At 48.5% G+C, this 23,258-nt stretch overlaps 2 protein-coding genes across 3 annotated transcripts; both read right to left on the reverse strand.

The window, feature by feature from the left end:
- Nucleotides 1–569: 569 nt before the first annotated feature.
- On the reverse strand, nucleotides 570–18,133 carry PCBD2 (pterin-4 alpha-carbinolamine dehydratase 2). Of its 2 annotated transcripts, none has more exons than XM_052689930.1 (5): nucleotides 18,024–18,133; nucleotides 16,444–16,575; nucleotides 2,420–2,500; nucleotides 1,634–1,734; nucleotides 570–778 (listed from the first exon to the last, which is right to left on the reverse strand). In XM_052689930.1, exons 1-4 carry the CDS (start codon nucleotides 18,105–18,107, stop codon nucleotides 1,639–1,641), a joined length of 393 nt encoding a protein of 130 aa, XP_052545890.1. In that variant the 5' UTR covers nucleotides 18,108–18,133; the 3' UTR covers nucleotides 570–778; nucleotides 1,634–1,638. The 2 variants fall into 2 exon arrangements, with proteins under 2 accessions (XP_052545890.1, XP_052545889.1); XM_052689929.1 differs by having other exon boundaries at nucleotides 16,444–16,578; nucleotides 18,024–18,125.
- A 1,125-nt stretch (nucleotides 18,134–19,258) lies between these two features.
- TXNDC15 (thioredoxin domain containing 15) lies at nucleotides 19,259–22,482 on the reverse strand. The gene is made up of 5 exons (XM_052689914.1): nucleotides 22,343–22,482; nucleotides 21,852–22,243; nucleotides 21,061–21,224; nucleotides 20,407–20,537; nucleotides 19,259–19,692 (listed from the first exon to the last, which is right to left on the reverse strand). The coding sequence occupies exons 1-5, from the start codon at nucleotides 22,404–22,406 to the stop codon at nucleotides 19,496–19,498; spliced, it is 948 nt and encodes a 315-aa protein (XP_052545874.1). The 5' UTR covers nucleotides 22,407–22,482; the 3' UTR covers nucleotides 19,259–19,495.
- Nucleotides 22,483–23,258: the final 776 nt, after the last annotated feature.

Raw genomic sequence — 23,258 nt, forward strand, 5'->3', positions numbered from 1 at the left:
ATAAATTAGCAATTACTCATGAAGTTCCAGCTTGGTCAGGGAGACCAAGGTGCCCTGATTGGTGCCCCAGCATCCTGCACTGACCACCTCCACACGGGTGGAGGAGAGCTGAGGGGATGCAGGAGAAGGGAACGGGGCTGGGTGGCTCCACCTGGCTCTCAGCATGGATTTAGGGAGCCACAGGATGGGGGTGAGAGATACTGCAGGGACGAGGAGCTTGCTGAGGGTTCCCCATGCGACTGGGCTGCAATTCAGAAATGCCCCAGTAATTAACATCTGAACAAGCACTGACCTGGAGACCACACTGCTGTGAGCATTCCAAAACTGTGCTCCTCCTCTTGAGCTGGTTTTGCTTCTTCCCCAGGCTGGGAGCTGCGACGTACGGTGGCTGCACAGCTCTGTGCCATGCAGACAGCGGCGCTCAGGGAGAAATCAGTTGGAGGGGATTTTTTCCTCCGAGTATGTAAATAAATATCAATACTCTAAACCAAAGACCACCCAGTGACTAAATATTATTTATCTTCAAACTAAACAGCTTTGTCACATATGTATAATAACAAAGAAACAAATTACAAAGGAGGAATTTGATTTTATTGGCTTGATGCGAAGCATTGGCACTCTGTATCAATTTCTAACAGCAGAGTTTGCACCGTTCGCTGCAGATATCGTCCAAACATTGGGTGAGACTCGTTTCACTCCTCCACCAGGAACAGGAGACATCACAGCCCGACTTGCAGCCGTACCAGTGAAATCTACCACTTCAGTGGGGAAAGGCACTCTGCAGCAAAGAACATTGGAGCACGCTGCTTGAATCCGGGTCTGTTTTAGGTTTTAATATCAATGCCCCAGTACAGTCAGCATCCATAAAGCCCAACCTCTCACATCTTGCCTCCTGCCACCAATTAGCACATGACAGTGCACTTACTGAGCATTAACAAAAATACCATTCCTATTTTACCGACAGCAGTGTCTGCATGTCAGCTACTGGCATTTTGCATTCTGAATAGCTGAGAGACCACACACTCTGTGCACACACCCAGAATAGATCCTGGCAGCCACTGGCCCTCGATGTGTGTCTCAGTTCCCAGCCGTGCCCTCGGTGACCCCAGCCACGCTGCAGGCATTTTACAGGGGTCACTTTGCCAGTGCTGCACTCGAGGGGCTCGCAGGGCACACGGGGACTGGCAGCTACAAGGAGGGTGAGCATAGCTCTGGCCGAGCCCAGCTTAGCAAGAATCCTGCTAATGCTGCTTCCCTCACTGCCGGCACCCGGCCAGGCTCCCCCTCCCATCCTGCAGGTATGAGCAGAGCAAACGGCTCCGTCCTGCAGCGTGCTGGGTGCTGCCTGACCCTGCACTGCACCCAGATGTACTGTGTTTCATTAACACTGCCAGGAGCTGAGACCTGGTGCTATTTGCTGGAGCAGCACCGGGGATATGGAAGTCAGCACTGAAAAGGGTGAGCGTGGGCATTGGGAGGGGTCTCTCAGATAAAAGCTGTAAAGGCAAACAAAGCTACACCACTCTTTACAGAATACTTTGTCCTTTCGGGGGGGGGGGGGTGTGAAATCAGAGTTACAATGAATGAGGGACACCATTCAAAATACAAGACAGCACCTTAAAATGCCACATACCTGCACTATACGGAGGCAGCAGCCTTGTCAATGAACTGAGCCAGCTTCACATCTCTCTTGGTCAGTCCACCACAGTCATGGGAAATGAGGGTGATCTGAACCTGCCAGGAAGGAGCAGCAAGGTGTTACAAGGATGGTGCCCCGTGGAGAAACCGTGTCTGCCCACCCACAGCTCCTCTGGGTGTATCTATGGGACAGCACAGATCTGCCAATACTGCAACACAATGCAGTGAGAAGCACCAGGAAAACAAAACGATGGGGGAGCAGCGGTTTGCCCCTCACACAGCACCTTTCTTCCAAGGGTTGCAGAGCACATTCTAACCTCCATAATCGCAAGACCAGCAGCAGCCAGGCAATGTTATAAACAAGTTTTATAAGCTGCTACGCTGAGACACAGGGGCCGAGGATGTTTCACAAATCCAATCCAAATTTAGGTTGCCAGGCTGCTATCCAGGTACCTGCACACTGCACAGACAGAAACGAGAGCTGGTGGGAGCTCAGAGGCTCCAGCACAGCCACTCACCCAGGCTGCCTACACAAGAGGTTAAAGGCTTCTGCTCTGCTCTCAGATCTCACAGTGCCAGCCCTGAGCCACAAACAGCCGGATGCCCGGTGCCAGCACCCTGCTACCAATCACAGCACCTCTTTAAAGTCCCACATCTCTAGAGAAAGACATCATCTCCCCATTCCCTCCACTCCCCCACTGCATACAAACCACAGAAAGGACGCAGAAGATGGGCCAGTGCTTTGGTCTGTGTGTGTAATTCAGGCTGGTGGACACGCTACCTTGCTGTAGACGTTGAACCATTCTGGGTGGTGATTCATCTTCTCTGCCTGTAGAGCAACTCGTGTCATAAATCCAAACGCCTAGGGGAGAAAGAACAGAGAGGAAAGCCTTCCTCCATCTGCCAGGACATAGATGGCAGATGTTCTGGCAGCTGATCTGCAACAAGATTCACTCTGAAATCTCAGAACCTGCTGGCGAAGTATTTTTGGTCCTTGAGCCACCAATGTGCTTCCTGACCTCACTGAAATCCTCCCCTTTGGGTCCTGGTGAATGACTGCTCAACATTAATTGCTCCATTATTCAAAGCTGTTGTCCAGGAGCAATGATTTTACCCTTGGCACCCAGAAATGGTTTTAAACCTCCATCCCAGCAGCCCTCACCCCTCACTACTCCTTTGCCAATGTGTCATTTTCCAGCTAGGGCCCATGCCACAGTATTCCCATATTGGACAGACAGGACTTCCAGAAACACATCCTCTCATGTAACTATTTTGCTATTTATTTTATTGGGGGGAGAAAGGAGGCAGGTGGCTTTGCCTCTCTGCTTTATGAGAAAATATTTTACTTTAAGTGAGTTAAAATGGGTTTCCCAACCCTCTGCCCCTATATTCTGCACAGCACTTTCCCCCAGGATGCAGGTTTTATCACAGGCTCAAGAAGAAAATAATAGCATGCCTTTGCCAAAATGCTTAAGAGCAAATCACTGCATTATAAAGAAAATGAGAACATCCATGTAAATCAAGAATGCAATTATGCAGCGGGGTCCAAAGGGCCTCAGTGCGTGTGCAGAACGCCTGCAAGTCAATGGGCTCTATTCAAGCCGTGCTCCATCCATCAGGGTTGGGACCTAAATTAACATGCAAAGCCAACGTAACATCCACATTATAGTCTGGTTCATATTAGAATGCAACAATCTCCACAAAGACCTATCTGATTTAGGTAAGTTTGTAGAGCTCATTTATGGAAGAGAATGTATATGGCCTGCATTCCACCGAGCGATGGCCGCTTCAAACAAACATGTGGTCAATGAATAACGTATAATGGCTGATAATAGTTTCAGTCTTTTTTCCTCTCACAAATTACAAAAACCTTTAAGGAAGAAAAAAAAAATAGCATCGGTGCCTGGATGAAGTATGACTTTGTTAGTCGCTTTGCCAGCCCAATGAATGCAAACGTTATAATCAGAGAAAATCATTCCAATGAGGCTTGTCATTTGGAAATCACCAAACTGTCAGCAATTAAAAAGCTTTTTTCCTTGACCCAAGAGCATTCCAAAATTCGGGAAATCCAACTTCCCTTGAAGCTCTCGTTTGGTTTCATTTTCCTCAGAGTGAACAATTACTTTTAAAAGATGCCCCATGTTTCAGCAGCGCGCTTTGAAGCACAGAGCGGTACGATGTGCATCAGCAACAAAACATCTGCATTAATAGCTCTGAAACACTGCATTCCCTCGTTCTCAGGCTGCCCAAGGAATCGCAGTAGGAATTGGATAAGACTCTATTAAGATTGAGATCTTAAGGAATCTATTGGCAACCTGCACATTTCCACAGCAGCCTATACAGAGAAAAATTAAGACAGCATCGCAACCGCCAACATTTGTACAACTTCTTTGTACAAAGAACAGCAGAAGGAAAGCCAGATAAAACCTTTAGAAAGCTCCACCAGGTCCACGTGTCCCCCACCAGAGTCTGTGCGTCCACCCAGGCAGGTCATGCAGACATATGTGGGTTACTGGGACTGGGGTTTCCCAAACCCCACAAGAGATGCCCAAGTACCCACACTTGTGCCCATGCCCCACTGCTCTCCCTCACTGCAAAGCTGAAGCCCCTCACTTTTGTGTACCAGCTCATTTCAGTTATATACAAAATAGAAGCATCTCCCGCAAAGAAAATGAGCTACGGTTCTACTGAGCAATTTCACCAATGCAATCTCCATTACGGTCCTAAATACTTCCTCTGCTAATTAAATGAATTGGAATGCTATTGTTTGGGAATCGCCTCGGTATTTGTAGAGCCGTAACCTCTCTTTGAGAAAATACAATTGGTTCTGCAAGGAAAAGATATTTAGGCTTGATTAGATATGAAAACACTATTACATAAAATCAGTTCGGACATTTCTTCACGTCTTGAAACTCGATCGGTAATTTGGTCTAATTGGTGATCAAGGAAACTATCTTGTGATCAATTAAAGTAATTACCACATTCCGGCAACACAACCAACCTTAATTTGAGCAGGAGTCTGCACTTCTTCAACTTTAATTAAAAATAATGAAAATTATTAAGCAGTCTGCAGTGCAAGATCATTGTCAAGACTGCAGCAGCGGGCAGGATCCATCAGCCCAACACACGCTGCTGGCTGAGCTGGGACAGGCACTCAACGCTGATCTCGACCTTCACTGCAGCAACAGCTCTGCAGCCCCTCTGATGTTAAGGGACACATTTTTCCATCTTTCCTTGAGAAACAAAGAGAGCAGTAAGAAAGGATGTCTGCGTTTTCTAGAAGCCACGAAGAAGTGTGAAAGGAGCCTTTGTTGTATTAACTATCATAAAGCATTCTGTTTTTTCGGAATGAGAGGAAGATATTTTCAACACAAACCTTTCAGGACGTTTTGTCTGGAGTAACAGCTGGACACACAGGTTAGTCTAAGTTTGATGCATCACTTGGGACCTGGAAGATCACAGAGACCTGCAGCGAGGCAGGAACAGCACCAGGGAAGCGATGAGAGAAGCAACCCCGAGCAGACAGGGAGATCCTTGGGTGTGCCAGTATGTCTCTTCCCTTCATGTCTTTTAAGATCATGAAAGAACTAAAAACTAAAGGTGTTTCGCATGTAATATCACTCCTAAAATGGTTTTTAAGCCATGCCGTAGCATGCCTCCATGAGATAAAAATCAGAGCTACTCTCTGAAGAGCACATTAACCTCATAAAGTCGTAAAAGAAAAAAAGCTTTGAGAAGTGACAAAACACGCTATCAGAAAACGAGACTTAACGTGACTTTTGTTGCCAGAGAATGGGAAAAGCAGGGCTGGGCGCTGCGCTCCCAGCAGTGGGAGGAAAGCTGAAATTCCATCCACCGCTCCGCACCGCGCTTAACAGCTTCGGGAGAATCGTGGGATCCCGGGGCTAATCTGCTATTATTCTTCCTTCCACACTTCTTAAGCAAGGAATCAATTCATCTTCACGCTTTTTAAACACTCTGCTTTTGCACGGCGCTTGCCAGCATTATCTCGATGAGTTACACATCAAAGCGGCGCGGGTCGAGATGTCGCGCTCCTACATCAGCCAGCAGCGCGTCCCCGGTGATGGATCACCGCAGTGCATCTCCCGAGAGCAGCAGCTGACAGCGCTCGACTCCAAGATGGAGGTGCTCCAGAGAAACAGCCGCGAGGCCCAACAACGTGACCGTGCGACGGGCTTCAGTTATTTGTTTTAAAGTGCAGGAGTTACAAAGGGAGCACCGAAGCTTCCTAAATCCTTCAGATGCTCGGCCAAGGAAACCATATGCTAATCACGAGTACGCTGAGGGTTCTGCCTCCCATCTGTCATTATAATGCTGGAGGTAGCATTAACCTTGGCCCTCTGCAGTGTGAGGGCTACCTGTCTTCTCTTCCACACCCACCCAAGCTGCATCGGCGTCATTTATCAGGCTGCCCAGAGAGGTTGTGGATGCCCAAACCCTGGAGGCTTTCAAGGCCAGGTTGGATGGGGCCCTGGGCAGCCTGGTCTAGTATTAAACGGGCAGATTGGTGGCCCTGCATGTGGCAGGAGGGTTAGAGATTCATGATCCTTCAGGTCCTTTCCAACCCGGGCCATTCTGTGATTCTGTAAGAAACCAGCAAACAAAACACATTACAGCAATGCTGTCATACACAGCAAGAGATGACCACTCTCAGCACGCTTGCTTTCCATCCACCCAAGGAAGAGCCCTCCCTGTGCACAGACACAGCGTGTGTTCTCCTTTGCAGTCTGACACTTCTAACAACAAACTCTGATCACTGCAGTCCATTTCCAAACTGGAGCAGCTTTCACACACCCAGCTCACATCAGCACTTTCCAGTGAGCAACGGGTCAGCAGAGTGAAGGAAAAACTCTCTGATGTCGAGCTGTACGGAGTTACGTGTAGCCAGCCCTGAGGGTTTAACTCAATCTCATGACATCAAAAACCCATGGCTTGTTTCATTTTCACTCTCTTTGTTCCATTAGGAAATACTCCCATCGTATAATTATGCAAAAATCAGCTTACAACAAAGAATGCAACTGATGTTTAAGAAGGTGAAGGCAGCACATGAGGCCTGGCATCCATTCTGAAAGACACGTTTCCATGTTGGGCTCATCGGCACCACTGGGCTGCCAGAACCAACTCCAGGAAACCTGGGAAGCAGCCACTGTGCCATGGCCAGGTGTCCCATCCCTCCATCCTCCCTGGTAAAGGGGAGCGTGGCTGTGGAGCATAAAACAAAGCAAAACAACCAAAAAAACCTTCATTCAAAACTTCACTATCTACACTTTTCTGCATTTACAACCTCCATCCCAGTACTGAGCTGCACACATCCCTTCCACAGACACGAAATGCTGCTCTGCTCTCTAAAAGAAGTCACCTATTGGCATGCACATGGTGGCTGCAAACACTGCCCTCCGAGTTCCACGCTGCCTATGTGAAAACCTTTACACTGTGCTCCACAAAGAACGCTGTTTCTGTCTCTCAACACTTGTTTACAATTATGTCGGTGAAGAAACCAGCTAGCCAGCTCTATATCAAACATTTCTGACAGCGAAAGCACAAACACTGATCTATTCTAAGTAGTTTGCCACTCTGTGTAATCTTGGAAAAGGCATTCCTGCCTTTGATTCTAAAAATGTTTATACTTCATACATTATGCAAATAGTTTTTATATATTAAGAAATAATGCAAGCAAAGCTCAAGTTAAATTAAATTCTTCAACAATAACCTTGCCAAAGCACTGATTTTCCTATAAAAAAATTATTCCAATTTGTTGATCTTACATTGGATGAAACATACTGTAACAATCTTCATAATTTATGTCCTGTTGGGACACTATGATTTAAAGTAACATAATACAGACCAGCATCACTGCTAATCTAAACCACCTGACCAGATAAACAACAGTTTCCCCTTCTCTCTTCATTGAGGGTATTTCTGTTTATTGTCATATGATTTACCAATTTGAAGAACACGAAGAATAAATGCAGGCAATCAGAGCTGGAGCTCTGAGGCATGGCCTTTATTCCAGGGGCGTTTGCTCATGCAGGTACCGCACAATGTCAAGCGCTGCAGGAGATGACAGACGGTGATTCCAGGAATTCTGTCCACAGGAATGCTGCTGGCTGCACAGGGAGGCTCGTGTCCCCACGGTGTGACCCAGGTCAGGTGCTGCTCCAGTGGGACGTGATGCCGTGCCTTGCCACACTTTGCCATGCCATGCCATATCACGCTTTGCCCTGCCATGCCTTATCGCGCTTTGCTTTGCCATGTCTTGCTACACCGTGCTCCAGCAGCCTTGCACCAGGGCTGCTTCCTCCATGCATGGCAGCAACGTCTGTGAGGACACCAAGCAGGAGCAGGCACAACCTGAGGCACAGCCTGCCCTGCCTGAGACACAATGGGCCTGAAAAACACTTTTCTGTGGAGAAAAGGGGCTGGCAGGAAGACGGAGCAGCACTGACTTGCTCCTCCTGCTCTGGATTGACTCTTGCATCACATCCACCACATGCACTTCCATAACTGCTGAACTTGTTTTGCTCATATTGGTGATAATATGACACACAGTGTTACATCTATTACCCTCTTCCCCATCATGTTTTTCACTTTATCCAGCAGCAGCAAAGATCATTTTTCCTACTCTCATTTTTTATTACAGTAAGTGATTGCACCTGGGCTTCATGAACAGAAAGCAGATAATACACCCAGTGATTCAGTGAACAGACTTCACGCCCAAATTAATCACCTAATCCACCAAAAAGATTTATAAACTCGATGGAGTGCAAGCAAGGCATCTTAAAGCAGCATTCCAGCTTCCCCCCGAAGTTGCTCTTTCTTGAACAAAAGGTTCAAAGCTATTTAGACTCCCGGGACTCAATACAACTATATCTCAAAGAACACTCATTTGCCTACAGGCACGTAAAATTAATTGTAGTTGTCCACAAAGTCTATTGCAAAACACACAGAAGCCCTAAATTTAAAACCCCAGACAAAGCTGTGACAAGATCCCATCTCCACCATGGTGTGGCTCTTCCCATTGCCTGGTCCCACAGCCCTGGGGACTCAGAGTCACCACAGCCAAGTGACAGGAGTGAACAAAAGCAAAGATTTAGTGGTGCTTTCTTAATTCACCAGCAAATTAATTCCACCGTGGCGGCGTCAGTGACAAACCCAAGTCAGCTACAATCAGACGCCACTGCGAGGGTTTTCCAACATGTATTTGTGATCTGTCACTTTCTACAGAAGCACTCCAAATAAATGCTTTTCTTTTTGTTTCTCCAGTTCCGGTTCTTTCAGCACGCTGGGCAAACACAGCCAGCAGTTACTCAGCAATGAGGAGCAGTCAGATTGCAGAGATCCCATGCAGCTCATCACGTGGCCTTTCCTTCATGCCACTCCTTCTTGTTCAACATGGGAAAAGGACGGAAAGTAACCACAAGTTTCACAACGGAAAGAGAAGGTGGCAGGAATCCTCCAGCTCCAACAAGAAATGTAGAGGTTGCACTTAGGAGGTGGTTTGCACCAAATAAAAGGCCTATTTCACAAAACGTGGCTTTTTAAAATGACCTTTTGCACCCAACCTCAAATCATTAAAGGGCACAACGAAGCCCCCGTTAACTGAGCACCTGCCAAAGCAATCAGTCACTTAAAATCATAACTCTCCTGGCAGCGCAACTGAGAGAACGAAGATAACAGAACTTGGTGAAAGAAATGGTTGGCCCAGCACGAGGATGGGAAGAGGCAGCAGAATGGCTACACAGTGCCCAGCCTCAGCACTCACCTCTGCAGAGCAAAGGGAAACTTGTCCATGCAACATCTCAACCTCACCAGTGTGCACAGACCTTCTATGGAGCTCAGGCACTTCATCGCCTGGAAGGCTTGTCCAAATCAGTGCAGAAGAAGAGGGAAGTTTATCAACCCATTGCATCACACTTTGGACAGAACAGACCTTGGCCACAGCAGAACTAAAATCTCAATTTTTTCCCCCAGTGCTTTTAACTTGCCTATGAAGGAATGATTTCACTCTGCAGACACGAAGCTCTCGTGCCATACATACAGCTGATAACATAAGGAGCGCTCAGGCAAAGTTTTCCTTTGTCTTTCAGCCAAGATTACACATATTACCAGTTCAATATACAAAATATTCTCTGCTGAATATCCAAGGGCAAGCACTCCCTGCCTCTGCTAATCCTCTACATCTCTGCCCTTTATGATCCTAAGAAGACATCAAAGAGTGATAAGAAAGGCACTGCTTTGTGATGGATTAAAAGAAGCATCAGTTGCTCTCGTGACTATGCCATCCTTCACCATTCTGTTACCTCTGCACTGTGTGCAGCCTTCTTAAAGAAGAGGACAACAACACATGCACCTTTTCAGGTAGGACAGAGATTTCAGGTGAGCACACGGAGCTCAGAATGAAGCTAAATGGGAGCACTGGCAGGCTTCTCGTGTATAAGGCACCATAATATTCAACCAGTATTTCACAGACAGACATTTCAAGTCCAGAAATCACAGAAGGCTTTGGAAGAATAGTAGGAGCAGGCATCTTCCCACGTTTCTCTTTTGGGGAGCTCTCCCATCTTTTGAGAGGGGATGGTTTTAAGAGGATCTGTGGGTTCTTACTGCCTTGCTCTTAAGTGGTCCTTTCCAACCTCAGCCATCCCATCATCCTGTAAGCGTTGCTCCAGGAAACCCATCACGTTTCCTGCTTTGCTGCATCAGGCAGACACGTGCACCACAGCCAGCAAAAACCACTTTCTGGTCCTCCAGTGAACATCACACTTCTTTTAGAACTTCACAAGAGCACATTGTAGGGAAGCACACTGTACAGCTCTGTTTCCATATCAGAGCTTCTACTGGCTGCAGGCACGCACTGCACACCATGGAACAAAGTTTCTCCCACCTTGGGCATCCTCAAACGTGCTTTGGAACGCCCATTGCTATTCTCATCCCAACACATGGAAAATCACACCTGCAATGAACGAGGGCTCTGAACCTAGGAGCAAATCCCACTTTCCTACAGAGTGATGAATAAGCAATTGCGGGCGGTGCTGCACCAAGCCCCTCCAGTCCGTGGTCTTCAACACTTCAGCCCAACAAAATTAAAGGAAGAAAACAGAGAGAGAAGCAGAGAGAGGGGAGGAGGAGGATGGGAAGCTCTTCCCCAACCCCGTCTGAAGCTGGTCTATACAGCTATACTCGCGTCACACTGATAAACCGCGGGTCTGCCAGTGGCTTTTCGGAGCAGATGTAACATTTTAGCCAACGTGATTGTTTGTGAAAGAAACAATTCTGATCAAAAAACGAAATGGCAGCCAGCGCGAGCGCTGGGCTTCATCACTCTAATCCACCCTGACAGGAAGCAGCGAGTGGAGATTCCTACTGTGAGAGCTGCAGATGTGAAAGGTCAGCACCGGCCCGCGACTTCCAACCCGTTAACGTGTAAAGCAGGGTGCATGAAAGGACCCGGCCCGCCGCCGGGGAGCGGATGTCCGCTAAGTGGGGCTGATGGGCTTTTGGCAAGCAATGGCTAATTTTTAAATAGGCACTGCGCTGCGGTTTGCTTTCAGTTGATTCTGCCAGCCAGAGTCCATTTTTAATTGCAATTGCAGAGGGTTATATCCCAAAGCCTGGCTTTCCTTCGTGCTCCTTTTTGGAGAAAGTGAGAAAACTGCAAAAGGCGATTTGCAGCTTGGAAACGTAGCCAGGCATTATCCCAAAAGTAAAGGGATGCGAAAGGTTAAACAAGCAACGCGGAGAGATGTGCTTTTTGCACTTAATCAGCATCTTTCCAGCACCCCCATAAAAATAAATCCTAATGCATGAGGAATTACAAGACACGAGGATTCGTTAACTGCAAGTAACCCAATATTCTGGCTGACATCTTTGGAAGAGGCAGCATCAGCCCACTTTGCTTCCCCTCACAGAGGCGCGCAGTCTGACCCCGGGAAGGCTGCAGGGAACAAACACAACCTGCTCACATTTGCTGCCTTTGGGTGCAGCCGCGGTTGGTGCAACATTTGTGCCCTTAATCCACGCAGAGTGAGCAATCGTGGCACACACCACAACTGCTGAAAGAAAGGGAGAAGCATTTCTTCTGTTCCCAAGGCGCAGGACGGGTTGGAAAACCCAAACGGTGTTTTGACATATTATTTCTTTTTGCACTTTCAGCTTAATGCCTGAAACAATGGTGTAATGAGTCCTTTCAAAGCGGTAATGAATCCATCTTTTCAAAGGAAGTGCTTGTACTGGAGGCAGCTGGAGAGCAGCCTGAAGGTCGGCTGGGCAGATGTCAGCACTGAGACACAACAGGTCTGCTCAGCACGGCACGTGCAGTGATGGGAAACACAACAATTCCAGACAGCAAACCAAGGGTTCGTGTTCTGGAGCCACAACTGAGCTCATCCAGAACAGGAGCATCCCTAACTGCAGTTTGCTCCTATGGGCAGGGGACGGCATCAGGTAGCAACACACAGCTGCCAGCAGGGCTAACATGCAGGAGGTTCTACAGCAACACAGGTTACCCAGGCATGGAGAGAAAGGCTGAACTGGGAAGGACTTTCAAAGACATAAGGGGCGGGTGATGCACTAAGGCAACTCCATTCAACACAGAAAAAATGTCTCCAAGTGCAAAACATGAATCTGAAAACATCCCAGAGCACCGGCTGACAGCACATATGTTTTTGTACCCTGCTAGCCATATGAAAAGAAACGCAGTACTTCCCAGCTTCCAGCACTGAGGATTTCATTTCTGCCTAGATGCAGCCCAGTGGCATATTTCCACCTGCTCTGCAGTATTGCTCATCAGGAGAAAAAAATACTCACTGCGGGGTAGGTGGAAAGGTTACTGGAAGCAGGATGTGCTGAGCAGAGCATCATCACCTCTAACGCCAAGGATCGAGGATGTTAAGGTTGCAAACGATCCAACTGCCAAGTGAGCTGTTAAAGGAGTGGATGGATGGAGAAATGGAGGAGTGGATGGACAGATGGGGTCCCAAACCCCCAGCTGGACCCTGACCCACCATCCCAAGGCACAGGTGCCAAGGCACAAGGCACCAAGTCAGTGAGGAGCACAAAGCCCAGGAAGCTGCTTTATTGCAATAGCACATGCTTACTTCACCCTGTTCCGACACTCACACCACCTCACTCACACTGTTTTAGCCCAAAGTTAACCTCTGCCAGTCCCAAGAATGTCACTATCAGTTTCTAATAAAGGAAAACGTTAGCAGGCAGATATGCCAGAAATTCATTATTTTCAGATACAAAGATTTTCTCAACTCCGTAAAGTCCCTTGTAAATAATCCTGATTTATTGCAAATCAGTTATTGTATTCATAAACGTAAGGAAGTTAGCGAACAACATAACTACCAAAAGAAATACTTTCATAACTCTGCAGGTGCACAAATCATGGCATATGGGAGAGGACTCAAAGGATAATGGAAAATGAAGCGGTTTAGGAAGGAGTATATGAAAAACAGCACCTACCGAGATGGATAAAAAAAACCCATCAAGTCTTTTCATTCAACAGGCAGCCGAGCTCAAAGCCCTGGCAGAGGGGGCGAGCGGACAAATGCGACACTAAAAGCAGCAAATTCCACCCAAACAAATGAAAAGGGCCTCGTCTTTTGATTCCCAAAGCTGCCAAGGAGGGGCTGGGGCTGCTCCATCCTCCAGGCTAAGCACCTGAAACCAATCAGTGCCCGGGATGAGGGAAGATTCACACGCAAGGGCTGAATTTGTGGCAAATGGGTTGGTTTCCGATCCTAATGCAGCCAACTTGCTTTATTCTGACCTCCATTTAACAAATCAACTTAATGGGCACTGGGAGTGCTATAAAACTTAACAATGGAGTGATTTTAACTTTTAAAATACAGTTATGAAGCAAAATGTCGGAGAGCTCCTTCAATACTGGAAATCAAATTAAATCTAGACGTTTTTTAACAGTCTTGACAGATATAATCCTAGTTACCATGTAAATTTATGGTAAGCTGCTGTGATATTAGCCACAGGTGCTACTTTTAATATATGGCCCGCATCTGGCTGGGAATAACATTTCTCAGAGGACTGAAAATGACCTCACTATCAGACAATGGAGAAGGAAAAAAAAAAAGCCCCCAAAAAACAAGACCACTGTGGCACATAAAAAGCTGGAGATGTGGCCCACAACCGAATATTTTACATAAAACTCATTTTAGCTCTGCAGATTGTAGGTTAAAGGCTATTATGCTTTCAATACGCAGAAGGCGTGGACGTATTTCAGACAAACAGCCAAAAGATTATGTCCATAAAGAGGCAATGAAACCCACTGCCTAAAAGCAAACGTTCCGATCTTTGATCTGTGTGGAGGACAGAGCAATGTGCTGGGAACAGCAGCAACTCTGTGGCGCAGGTAGCAGCAGGCATGCAAAACGATGAGATGCACTTACAGAGCAGCTCCAGATTTTCTGCAAGTTCTTATAAAAGAAGCCTCCCCCAGTGCAGTCAAACACACGTGCTTCCATTCCCCCCACGCATCGTCCTCCGTGCTGTCACCTCCGCTCAGGCTCATCCCTCACCTGTGTCCTGTATCCCCAAAACACAAAACGCATTGAGAAGTCATAGAGCGTTTGGTTTCCTGTCATTTTACAAAATGACATTAGATGTCTTATGGAGACTTCCTATGTGAGATCTGAAAAGCGAACAAACAACCCAACACAACCAAAAGCTTACCCTGTAAAAGAGGACGGCTGTAAATACTGAACCTGGCCATCACCAAGCGTGCCCATCCCTGCCATCTCCTAGTGGCATTTTCTGCCTTGACCAAAGGAAGGCCTCCATGCTGCACACTGCCTCCCCAGCCCCGAGGCCAAACCCAGTGCTGCGACATCGCTGTGGGTCTGGGGAAGGGACATGGAACCAAGGAGCAGCAGAGAGGTTCTGGGGGAAGTCATAGGAGACAGGAGCACAGGGCTGAAGGACCAAACCCAGCCCTCAGCCCGGCCTCCCTGGATGCACCACGGCTGCAGAACCGGGTGCACCCAGCAGGACTCAGCAGTGTGCAGTGGGTGCCCACAGCACAGAGCAATCACAGAGCTCCCAGCCACAGCTTCAGGCTGCTTTCCAGCTCCTTTCCCAGAGCTGCATCTCCAAAGCCTATTTCCATGAAAATGTATCTTCAGACTAACAAACAGCATCAGCAGTTTCAAGTTCCATGTCACAAAGTAATTCCCTAAGCCAGAAGTGTCATTAGCTTGTCAGCTGTTAAATAGGCAGCTTGGCTCTGATGGCTTTTAACCAAGCTAATCTCAGCCTGAAAGCTTCAGGAATCCAAATAACTCTCATTTCACAGAAGTTTCATTTCATCCTCATGCTGAAAATAATATACATAAACCAAGTTCATGTCTACACATTTGCACGACTTTATAATAAAAGTTGTGTTTATATTCTTAACATCTGTTGACATATACAGACTTTGTAAACCTGGCATCCATTTTAAAGCCACAGAACTTTCCATGCATCACGAACATTATCTGTGAGAGGCAGTAAAAGAGGCAACGAATCCATTAATCAAACCAATATCATCTGCAAAACGTAAATCTGGAGCACCGCTCATGTCAGCCCCGCTGCCTACAAACACACCTGACTCTGTGCCATCTGCAGAAGAGCAAAGGTGAGTTTGCTGTGGAAATGGCACTTCTCAGTGCCCTGACTTCTACACTGTCAGTACTGCAAACAGTGTTAACTGAAATAGAAGATTTTGTATCTAAAAGTTCTTTATCTTCACTGCAGGATGACTCTCCCAAGCACAAGGCGGGTCCATAGCTTCAGTTTTGTCCTTTGTTCCCTAAGTCATAACAAACACAGCATTTATTTGTAGCTATCAGAAATACAAGCACCAAGAAGCAGAGGTGCACCAGGTTGTTTTGTTGCATTACAGCCAATGCTTCCCCTGCAAGAGCAGGGCACACCGTGCCTCGCCGGTAACACAGACATCCTCTGCACTCACGTGGGATATTTCACCCACCTTGCAGGACCTGCAGGGGACCTCGTGGCCCCAGACGTTCATGTCAGCCCTCTCCCATGGACCCTCCCTGTGCTGCCTGCCACAGCTCTGCCTGCCCCACGTTAATACTCAGGACGGAAGAGCAGCCAAGGAGAGCAGCAGCCAGGGCTTGGCATCCTCCATCCCCTCCACATGCTTTGCTGTTTTCTGGAAGGAAACCATCTCATCCCTACAAATTAAACATTAACACACTGTAACTCTCTGACTTTGCCCAGAAGAAAAAGCAGCTGGGATCTGCAAAGGCAGCGATGAGGATTCGCTGAATCGGCAATCGGCCGCCGGCTTCCAGCTGGGAAGGTGAAACACGGCCTGCTCTCCCCACCTCATCTCCCACAAGTTTGTGCTCTTACATTTACCCATTTCTTTCCCTTCCCCTCCCTCAGTTGAACCCCACTCTCCAACAGTTACATTTTTCTAGCACCAATTTAGGAGCATTAGTAACAAAGGAAAAAAAAAAACAAATCAGGATCCAGTATTATTTGTCTAATCCCATAATACCAACACTGATCTTGGCCCCATTATTATCATCAAGAAATTATGATATTAGAATAAATCTACTTAACAACTACAAAACGGATTTAATTTACCCCACCTAATGAGACTGGAGTCAGAGAACAATTCACTGAGGCAAATCTGACAGGGTTTGGCCCTACAAAGGTACTCCCAAAGTTCCACCTACAAATGTTTTCCCATCAGGACTGCATGGCAATGAAAGCAATTACATTTCCTCTACATTAAAAACGGGATATAGCAATAATTACCTGATTGAAATTTTTGAAGTTGAACTCTTTGTAGATGGCATCTCTTTCGCCTGACTCAGACCAGCCTGAAGCTTTGAGATCCAGCAGAACTTGGTTCCTCTCCTCTGCTGTCAGCCAGTGGGACTGGGAAGACTGTTGAGGCAAAAGCAGAGCGTGTCAACCCCAGCAAGGCCCAGCTGCTTGTGCACAACAAGAGAACCACGCCATGAAACCATGGGTGCATATTCACAGAACCACAGAATGGTCTGGGTTGGAAGGAATCTCAAGGATCACAAATCTCCAACCCCCTGCTACATGCAGGGACACCAACCTCCACATTTCACAGCAGCCCAGGCTGCCCAGGGCCCCATCCAACCTGGCCTTGAACACCTCCAGGGATGGACGGGGCATCACAGCCTCTCTGGGCAGCTGTTCCTCACCTCACCACTCTCTCTGTAAGGCACATATTGCAGAGAGGAAAATGCTTCAGACACAAGAGGTGGAAAATTCACTGTACGGTGCATTCCTTTTTATAATTCCTATAACCAGCTTGACTCTTGTCAAGGAGTGCTGCTTCTGTCGGGGCAGTTAAGCTGGGACAGATGCCTCTGTGCAGAGATGGGCTGGTCCATGGGATGGGCACAGACAGAAGCACACCTGCACTCACACCTCCCCCTGAGCTATCCAGATCTGTAACACTTGAATGAATTTCCAGCTATTCTGCTCTGCTGTGTAGGTAACAGATTATTCACAGAACACTCAAAGTCCAATTACAGGCTGAAGGGCAGAGGGGGAGAATAGCTGCATTGTGAAAGGCATACACAAGGGAAGCAAATAGCATTGTACACAGCGTGCATCCTGTTACTCCTAGGAAAGATCCAGGAGAGACAAAATCACCTGCGGGTTGCTTGGGAAAGACATAACCAAGCAGGTGATGATTTTGACCCTGTATCTGAACAGACTGACCTGAAACTCACATCATGAACTCAATGCTTAGATGGAAAGCCCTGTTCCTTTCAGGCTGCTTCAGTCCTTACAGACTCGTCCAACTTGCTGAGAAGCGCTGGGCAGCACGGCAGCCCCCGTCCGCCCGCCCGCAGCCCCCGTCCGCCCCGCCGCTGCCGCCAGGTGGCGCTGTCCGCCCGAGCAGCGCAGAGCGGAGCGCGCTCCCCTCCTCCCCCCCTTCCTTCCTTCCTTCTCTCCCCCCGGAGCGAACAACGCGACTTCCGCAGCGCTGCGGGAGCGCCGATGGAGCCGCCCATTTCTCTCCAGAAACATGCAGATATCGCCACTGTTAAAAGCGATTGCCAGAGAGCTGTTGTAGAAGCACGGAACCCATCGGGCTGCACGGCTGACGCCGCAGAACAACGCGGGTCAATCAATAGCAGGCAGAAGAGCTAAACGCGAGGAGCAGCAGAACAAACCAGCGCGCCGCAGCTAACGTTCATGGGGCGGGGGCGTCAACATCACGCAACGCGATTCCTCCGTTACCAATGAGATCCCGCACACGCGAGGCGGCCGCGCCCCCCGCCCCATCCCCAGCCCCATCCCCCGCCTCCTGTCCCGCAGCGCAGCGCAGCCCCGCTCCCTTCCCCGCTCACCATGGCAGCCCGGCTCCCGCCGCCCGCTCCGCGCCGCCCCGCTCCCAGCAGCGCCCGGCGCAGCGCGGCCCCGCCGCCCGGCATGGCCCCGATCCGGCCCCGCCTCGGGAGGAGAGGGGGAGGGACCGGGGGCGGCCGTGCGGGCACAGAGGGAGCCCTGGGAGGGGGGAGATTGCGGGTCAGGCTTTCGGTTTGGGTAGGACCGGGTGAGAGCACGCCGTGTGGGTGCCCAGCTCTGCAACGCTCACCGTAAACGAGTTCTGTTCCTACAGAACGCTCTGTGCTCCACTCGGTGCGCTGTGCCTGGCCGTGTCTCCGGGCCCGGCTCCCTCCTCCTGACCCCAGTCCTCAGATAGATCGGCAGCCATCAGATGAAGACATCTCTGTTGATAGGCAAGGAGGTGATGAGCACGGAGAGCGCAGCCGTCTGCCTCTCTTAACGACGAGAAGAGCTCTCCACCTTGCTGCTCCAGACCTTATTAACTACGTACTTCCTCCCTCGACCTTCAGTAGCAGCAGTTTCATCCTTGCAGCCTTAACACAGGAACACAGGACCTGCCCTTCCCCAGCAGGAGAGGTATGAGCACCAAAAGGTACCCCGGAGATCACCTCTCAGGGATATGTGCTCCTTGCAAAGCACTCAAATGATCTGTGCTGCATCTCCAGCAAGCCAAGGCTCATAGAACATGGAGCAAGACAACCCGTATCTGACCTCAGCAGCAAAGGTGGAAAACAGTCACCCTGTAGGGAGCTGCACAACAAATACCTGCATTTTTATAATTGCTGGCATGACTCTCCCCTGAAGTATAAACCAACACAGGCAGTTAATGGGAAAACCTTTTCAGATATTAGGATAACTCAAATGAAGTGAACTGGATTTTAAAACATATCTCTCTTCTTCATAGTTCATTTCACTGACAATGTGGTTTAGTGACACCACCATTCACCTGCACATCCCTGGAAGACTTCTTCATTTCCGGAATCCACGAACCAAAACTACATTCTAATTCCAATGTGTTGACCACAATCTGTGCAGAAGCACCACCTCATACATTTCTAGGTTTGTAAAAGAAGATTCCCAGATTTCAGCTGTACAGAAGCAACCCTGCACTCCAGCCAAGCACTGCCACATATGCAGGCCAATGTGCTGCAGCAGATCTACAGAGCTCAGAGATCTCTTCATAAAAGCGAAGCAGAATGGTATCACACGTTTACATTAAGGTCCACGAAAAGCAAACAGGTCAGAGCACTTTAATAAATACTTATTTAGTTCATGTTTCTCCACAGTAGTTTACTCACCACTTTTTTTTGCCTCAGTTCGCTTTATAAAAACTCAGTAAAAACAAAGCTGGTTTTCCATCAACACTATAAATGACAACCAACAAATTCAACGGTTCATTCTTAAGTACTTCCACTCCACACGAAACCCGCTTCACACACTGCAAACTGTGTCTCTGCTTCAGCACCTCCAATCACTCCTGGTGTTCATGCTCTTGCCCTGGGATCAGCCACCGAATGCTCTCAGTCCGAACGGTAGCATACATGATAAAGCTGGCCAGGAAGAGCACGGAAAACACGAGCAGCCAGTCTACTCCTTTTGTCAGAACGCTGGGCAGAGGCCCCTTCCAGTCTTCCTCTGTCACAGTCACATCATTTTTAGCCTCTATGCCTGGAAAAGAACATCCTTCATCAACACCAGTAGCAGCTGTTAAATACAGACAAGCTCTTTGTCTTTGCAGCTCTGCTCCTGTCTCAAATTAAGGCACACATACAGTCAGGCCTAAGCGTTTGTTGAGCTGGTCCTTAGATTTTAATACGTCCAGTATACAGTTTGCTTATGGAAAACTGAACAGCTACCAAGGTGTATGCACAGCTTATGAACAGGAAAGGCATTGTTCTGTCATTCCACGCAATTTTCTGTAAGCTTGTGGGGTTGTGTTTCAAGCATCTCTGCTGCATTTGGAAATACAACCATTTCTGGCCTCTGATGAAGGCTCTCCTATACCCATGCACGGTTTTTTTTGTTTTGCTCTCAGCCTTGCTCTCAGCCTTGCTCTCAGCCTTGCATGGCACTGGCAACTTTCTCAAGGTTCCCCCACTCCCAAATGGAAGATTTGGGCATGAAGGTGTGCCCAATCCTTCTACCTTACGCCCCACCATTTCCTTCTACTCTGCAAAAGCAGCCCAGTCAGTTTCTGGTTTCAGTACCCCTCCAAATTCAGTTCCTACAGCAAATCTCTGCTGGATTCTCTCAGGCTTTTAATCTGATTCACATTAAATAAAAGTATAAGAGGAATAAATAACAATAATAAGAGGAAAGCTGAGTACGGAGCTAAAAGCCAACTTGTTCTTCCCACTGATACTTCAGTGCTGCTTTACATACCTGTTTGATTAAAAATGAAGTCTTTCAGTGTTTCCAGCGTTCTGTCTGTATGATTAAATCTAGCCATAGGTTTAGCACCTTGGAAAAGGAGGATATTGGGGACAGCTACAGTTCCAAACCGAGTTGATAAGCTGGAGAACATAAAGCACATACAAGCCATGAAGGGAAAGAAATCCACTGAAGAAAGGAACAAAGGCAGCCACAACACAGCAAGTGTCAGCTGCACTAAATGAGTCACTTTATAAGAAAATAATAAGCAGCCACTTCTTGTGGCATTAGGGATGCTTACTGCTTGATCAATTATATTAATTATATGACATTCAGCAGTGTTTCTTCTCCATGCACACAAGTGCTGTATGGATCCAGGTTTTGTTATCCAAGGATATGCATAAGGTGAATGAATATTTAGCACTCCTCAGAATTGTGATACCCAAAAGCCAGCTAACAGAACACAATTTCCAGGTAAGCTACCAACAGAGCAGCATTTCCTTCCTGTAAAGTTGTCAAGAGGAAGAAAATGCGGAAACATTATAGTCACAAAGAAAACAGACACAACTGCTTACAGTAAACTGTTAAAAAAACACTGCTGTTTTTAAAACACAGACCTTGCTATTGTAAATAAACTGAGACCAGAGCACTGGAAGTGTGGATTACCTGCTGTGTTGTGATGCATCCAGTGCCAGGAAGCGCAGAATGGGAAACGCTCGAGGTAAGGAATTGAAATGAGGTGCCAGGCTTACGGAGAAGCGGCACCATGGCGTATAGAACAGGACCAGCGTACAGTCACTGCTGTTAGGGTTTAAGAACTCCATCAGATCCTTAGAGAGAGCATAACACACACAGGCAAACATTTAACTAAGTTGTCCTACGTAGGAATGCATCATTCAGCAATCATAGAATCGTCTCACAGAATGGCCTGCGTTGAAAAGGACCGTAATGATCATCTAGTTTTAACCCTCCTGCCATGGGCAGGGATGCCAACCACCACACCAGGCTATCAATTAGACAGTTGATGATGAGAAACATCATTGTTTAACCCTTTTGAAAGAAATGGCAGCTTGTTTAACCTTTTTAAAGGTTACTTTAAAACAATTACTAAAAAGGAGAAAAATACAACACAGCCCCCCTCCGGAAAAAACACCATCTCTATTACAAGAGCCACACTAGATACAGTAACTGGTATTGGCTGTAAGTGCCACAAACAACCCTAGAGATATGGATCTATACAGCATTAAGGCTGACAATTCACCACAAGCGCACACACGAGACACACATACTTGTGGACTGAGCTGTTGTTCCATTTGTTTCAGCTCATAACGATGCAGCCCTTGCTCAAGCTTTCCCCATTACACAAAGAATCCAGCCAGGTCAAGCACTAAAAGACACAAACCAACGCTTCCCACCCCCGATACACACAGAGCTGCACGATGCTGCAGGCCGCTCACCTGGGACACGTTCAGGATCTGCACCGTGAAGTTGCTGATACCGGTAACATTTCTCTCCTCGCAGCTCACCTTGGGGGCCTTCACGCTCTCGGCAGTGCCGTTGGGCTCCTCGCCCGCGGGCAGCACAGTTTCCAGCACGACGGCCGCTCCGGGCGCGGCGGGAGGAGCCCCGGGCCCGCTCCCAGCGCCGCACTCCCCTCCGCCGGCCGCCGCCTCGCAAACCTCCGCTTCCCTCCCTTCTCTCGCCTCTCCCGGCACCGCCGAGAGCATCACGGGCGGCCGGCCCGGCGGTCCGCTGCCCAGCATCGCGTCAGCCATCTCCGCCGTCCGGTACCGCACCGCTTCGCCGCTGATCGGTCCGGAACCGCCGGCGCCCGGCTCCGTCACCACCCCTGCACCAGGAAGGAGAGATCAGCCCCGGTCCCGGCGAAAGCTCCGCACCCACCTCCCGGTTCGGCCTGGCCCCAACCCGGCCCCGGCCCCAGCCTCACCCTCATCCTCCGGCAGGGCCCGGCCGAGCCCGGCCAGCAGCAGCAGCACCACTAGCCGCCACATTCCCACCACAGCGCTGCGTCTCCCCGGACGACGGCCACTTCCGCCGGAACTGGCCAGGCGCTTCCGCTTCCGGTGTCATGCGTGCATACGTTGGGAGCGGAGCGCGGCGTGCCGCCATCTTGGCGGGGCGGTTTCGCGTTCTCGGCAGGGGCAGAGGACAGCTCTGGTCTGAGGCCGGGTGAAGGGACGGCAGGCTGCTGGAACTCCGATAGCGCTGCAGGGCACCGAGGAATTACTCCGTGAAAAATTACCGCCGAACCCAGTCACTGCCGAGTATAAATTGTATGAGAATAAATATTGAAGCTGCAGTGACCTGAAGATACAAAACACGAGTTAAGTTTGCGCAGAGAACACAGCGGTCCAGTTGACAGAAGAAATCGAGCACAAAACACACGCAGGGACTCCAAGAGGCCGTGGGGAAACGCCCTCCGTCCCAGTTGCAGCTGGCATTCTTCACCTCAAATCCGTTCTGTTTCCTCCACAGCTGTTCAGCGGCTCACATTTTTCTGACGTTAGATGCCAAATATTTGCTTTTAGGAAAAATGGAAAAGGAAAAAATTAAACAAAAACAATACCAACAGAGACAGAGAATCTCCTGAGTCGAAACAGACCCGTAAGGAATACAGAGTCCAACTCCTGGCCCCACACACTGCTGACCATCTATTCAAGAATCAGTCGTACAATAGAAAAGCTGTTTGTTGGAAAGAGGACTTGTGTGATACGAGTCTTGTGTCGCAGCCACGGATGAACACTGAAACATCAGTCAGCCATTTGTGCACCCTGTATTAAGGCAGCTGAATTTCACAGTCACAGCTTTCAGTCACAGCAAGCAAGCTCCTTCCCTGGCAGTGT

Source organism: Tympanuchus pallidicinctus, unplaced genomic scaffold, assembly GCF_026119805.1.
Source record: "Tympanuchus pallidicinctus isolate F22 unplaced genomic scaffold, pur_lepc_1.0 scaffold25, whole genome shotgun sequence".
Taxonomy (NCBI): Eukaryota; Metazoa; Chordata; class Aves; order Galliformes; family Phasianidae; genus Tympanuchus; species Tympanuchus pallidicinctus.

Coding starts and splice junctions, on each gene's coding strand:
- TXNDC15 (XM_052689914.1), bottom strand. CDS start 22,406: ATGTGGCGGCTAGTGGTGCTGCTGCTGCTGGCCGGGCTCGGCCGGGCC. Junction 21,225..21,851: donor AGATCCTGAACGTGTCCCAG/GTGAGCGGCCTG, acceptor GCTCTCTCTAAG/GATCTGATGGAGTTCTTAAA. Junction 20,538..21,060: donor GATGCATCACAACACAGCAG/GTAATCCACACT, acceptor TATGTTCTCCAG/CTTATCAACTCGGTTTGGAA.
- PCBD2 (XM_052689929.1), bottom strand. CDS start 18,107: ATGCCGGGCGGCGGGGCCGCGCTGCGCCGGGCGCTGCTGGGAGCGGGG. Junction 2,501..16,443: donor ACTTCAAAAATTTCAATCAG/GTAATTATTGCT, acceptor TTTCTCCCCTAG/GCGTTTGGATTTATGACACG. Junction 1,735..2,419: donor GGTTCAACGTCTACAGCAAG/GTAGCGTGTCCA, acceptor CCTTCCTGGCAG/GTTCAGATCACCCTCATTTC.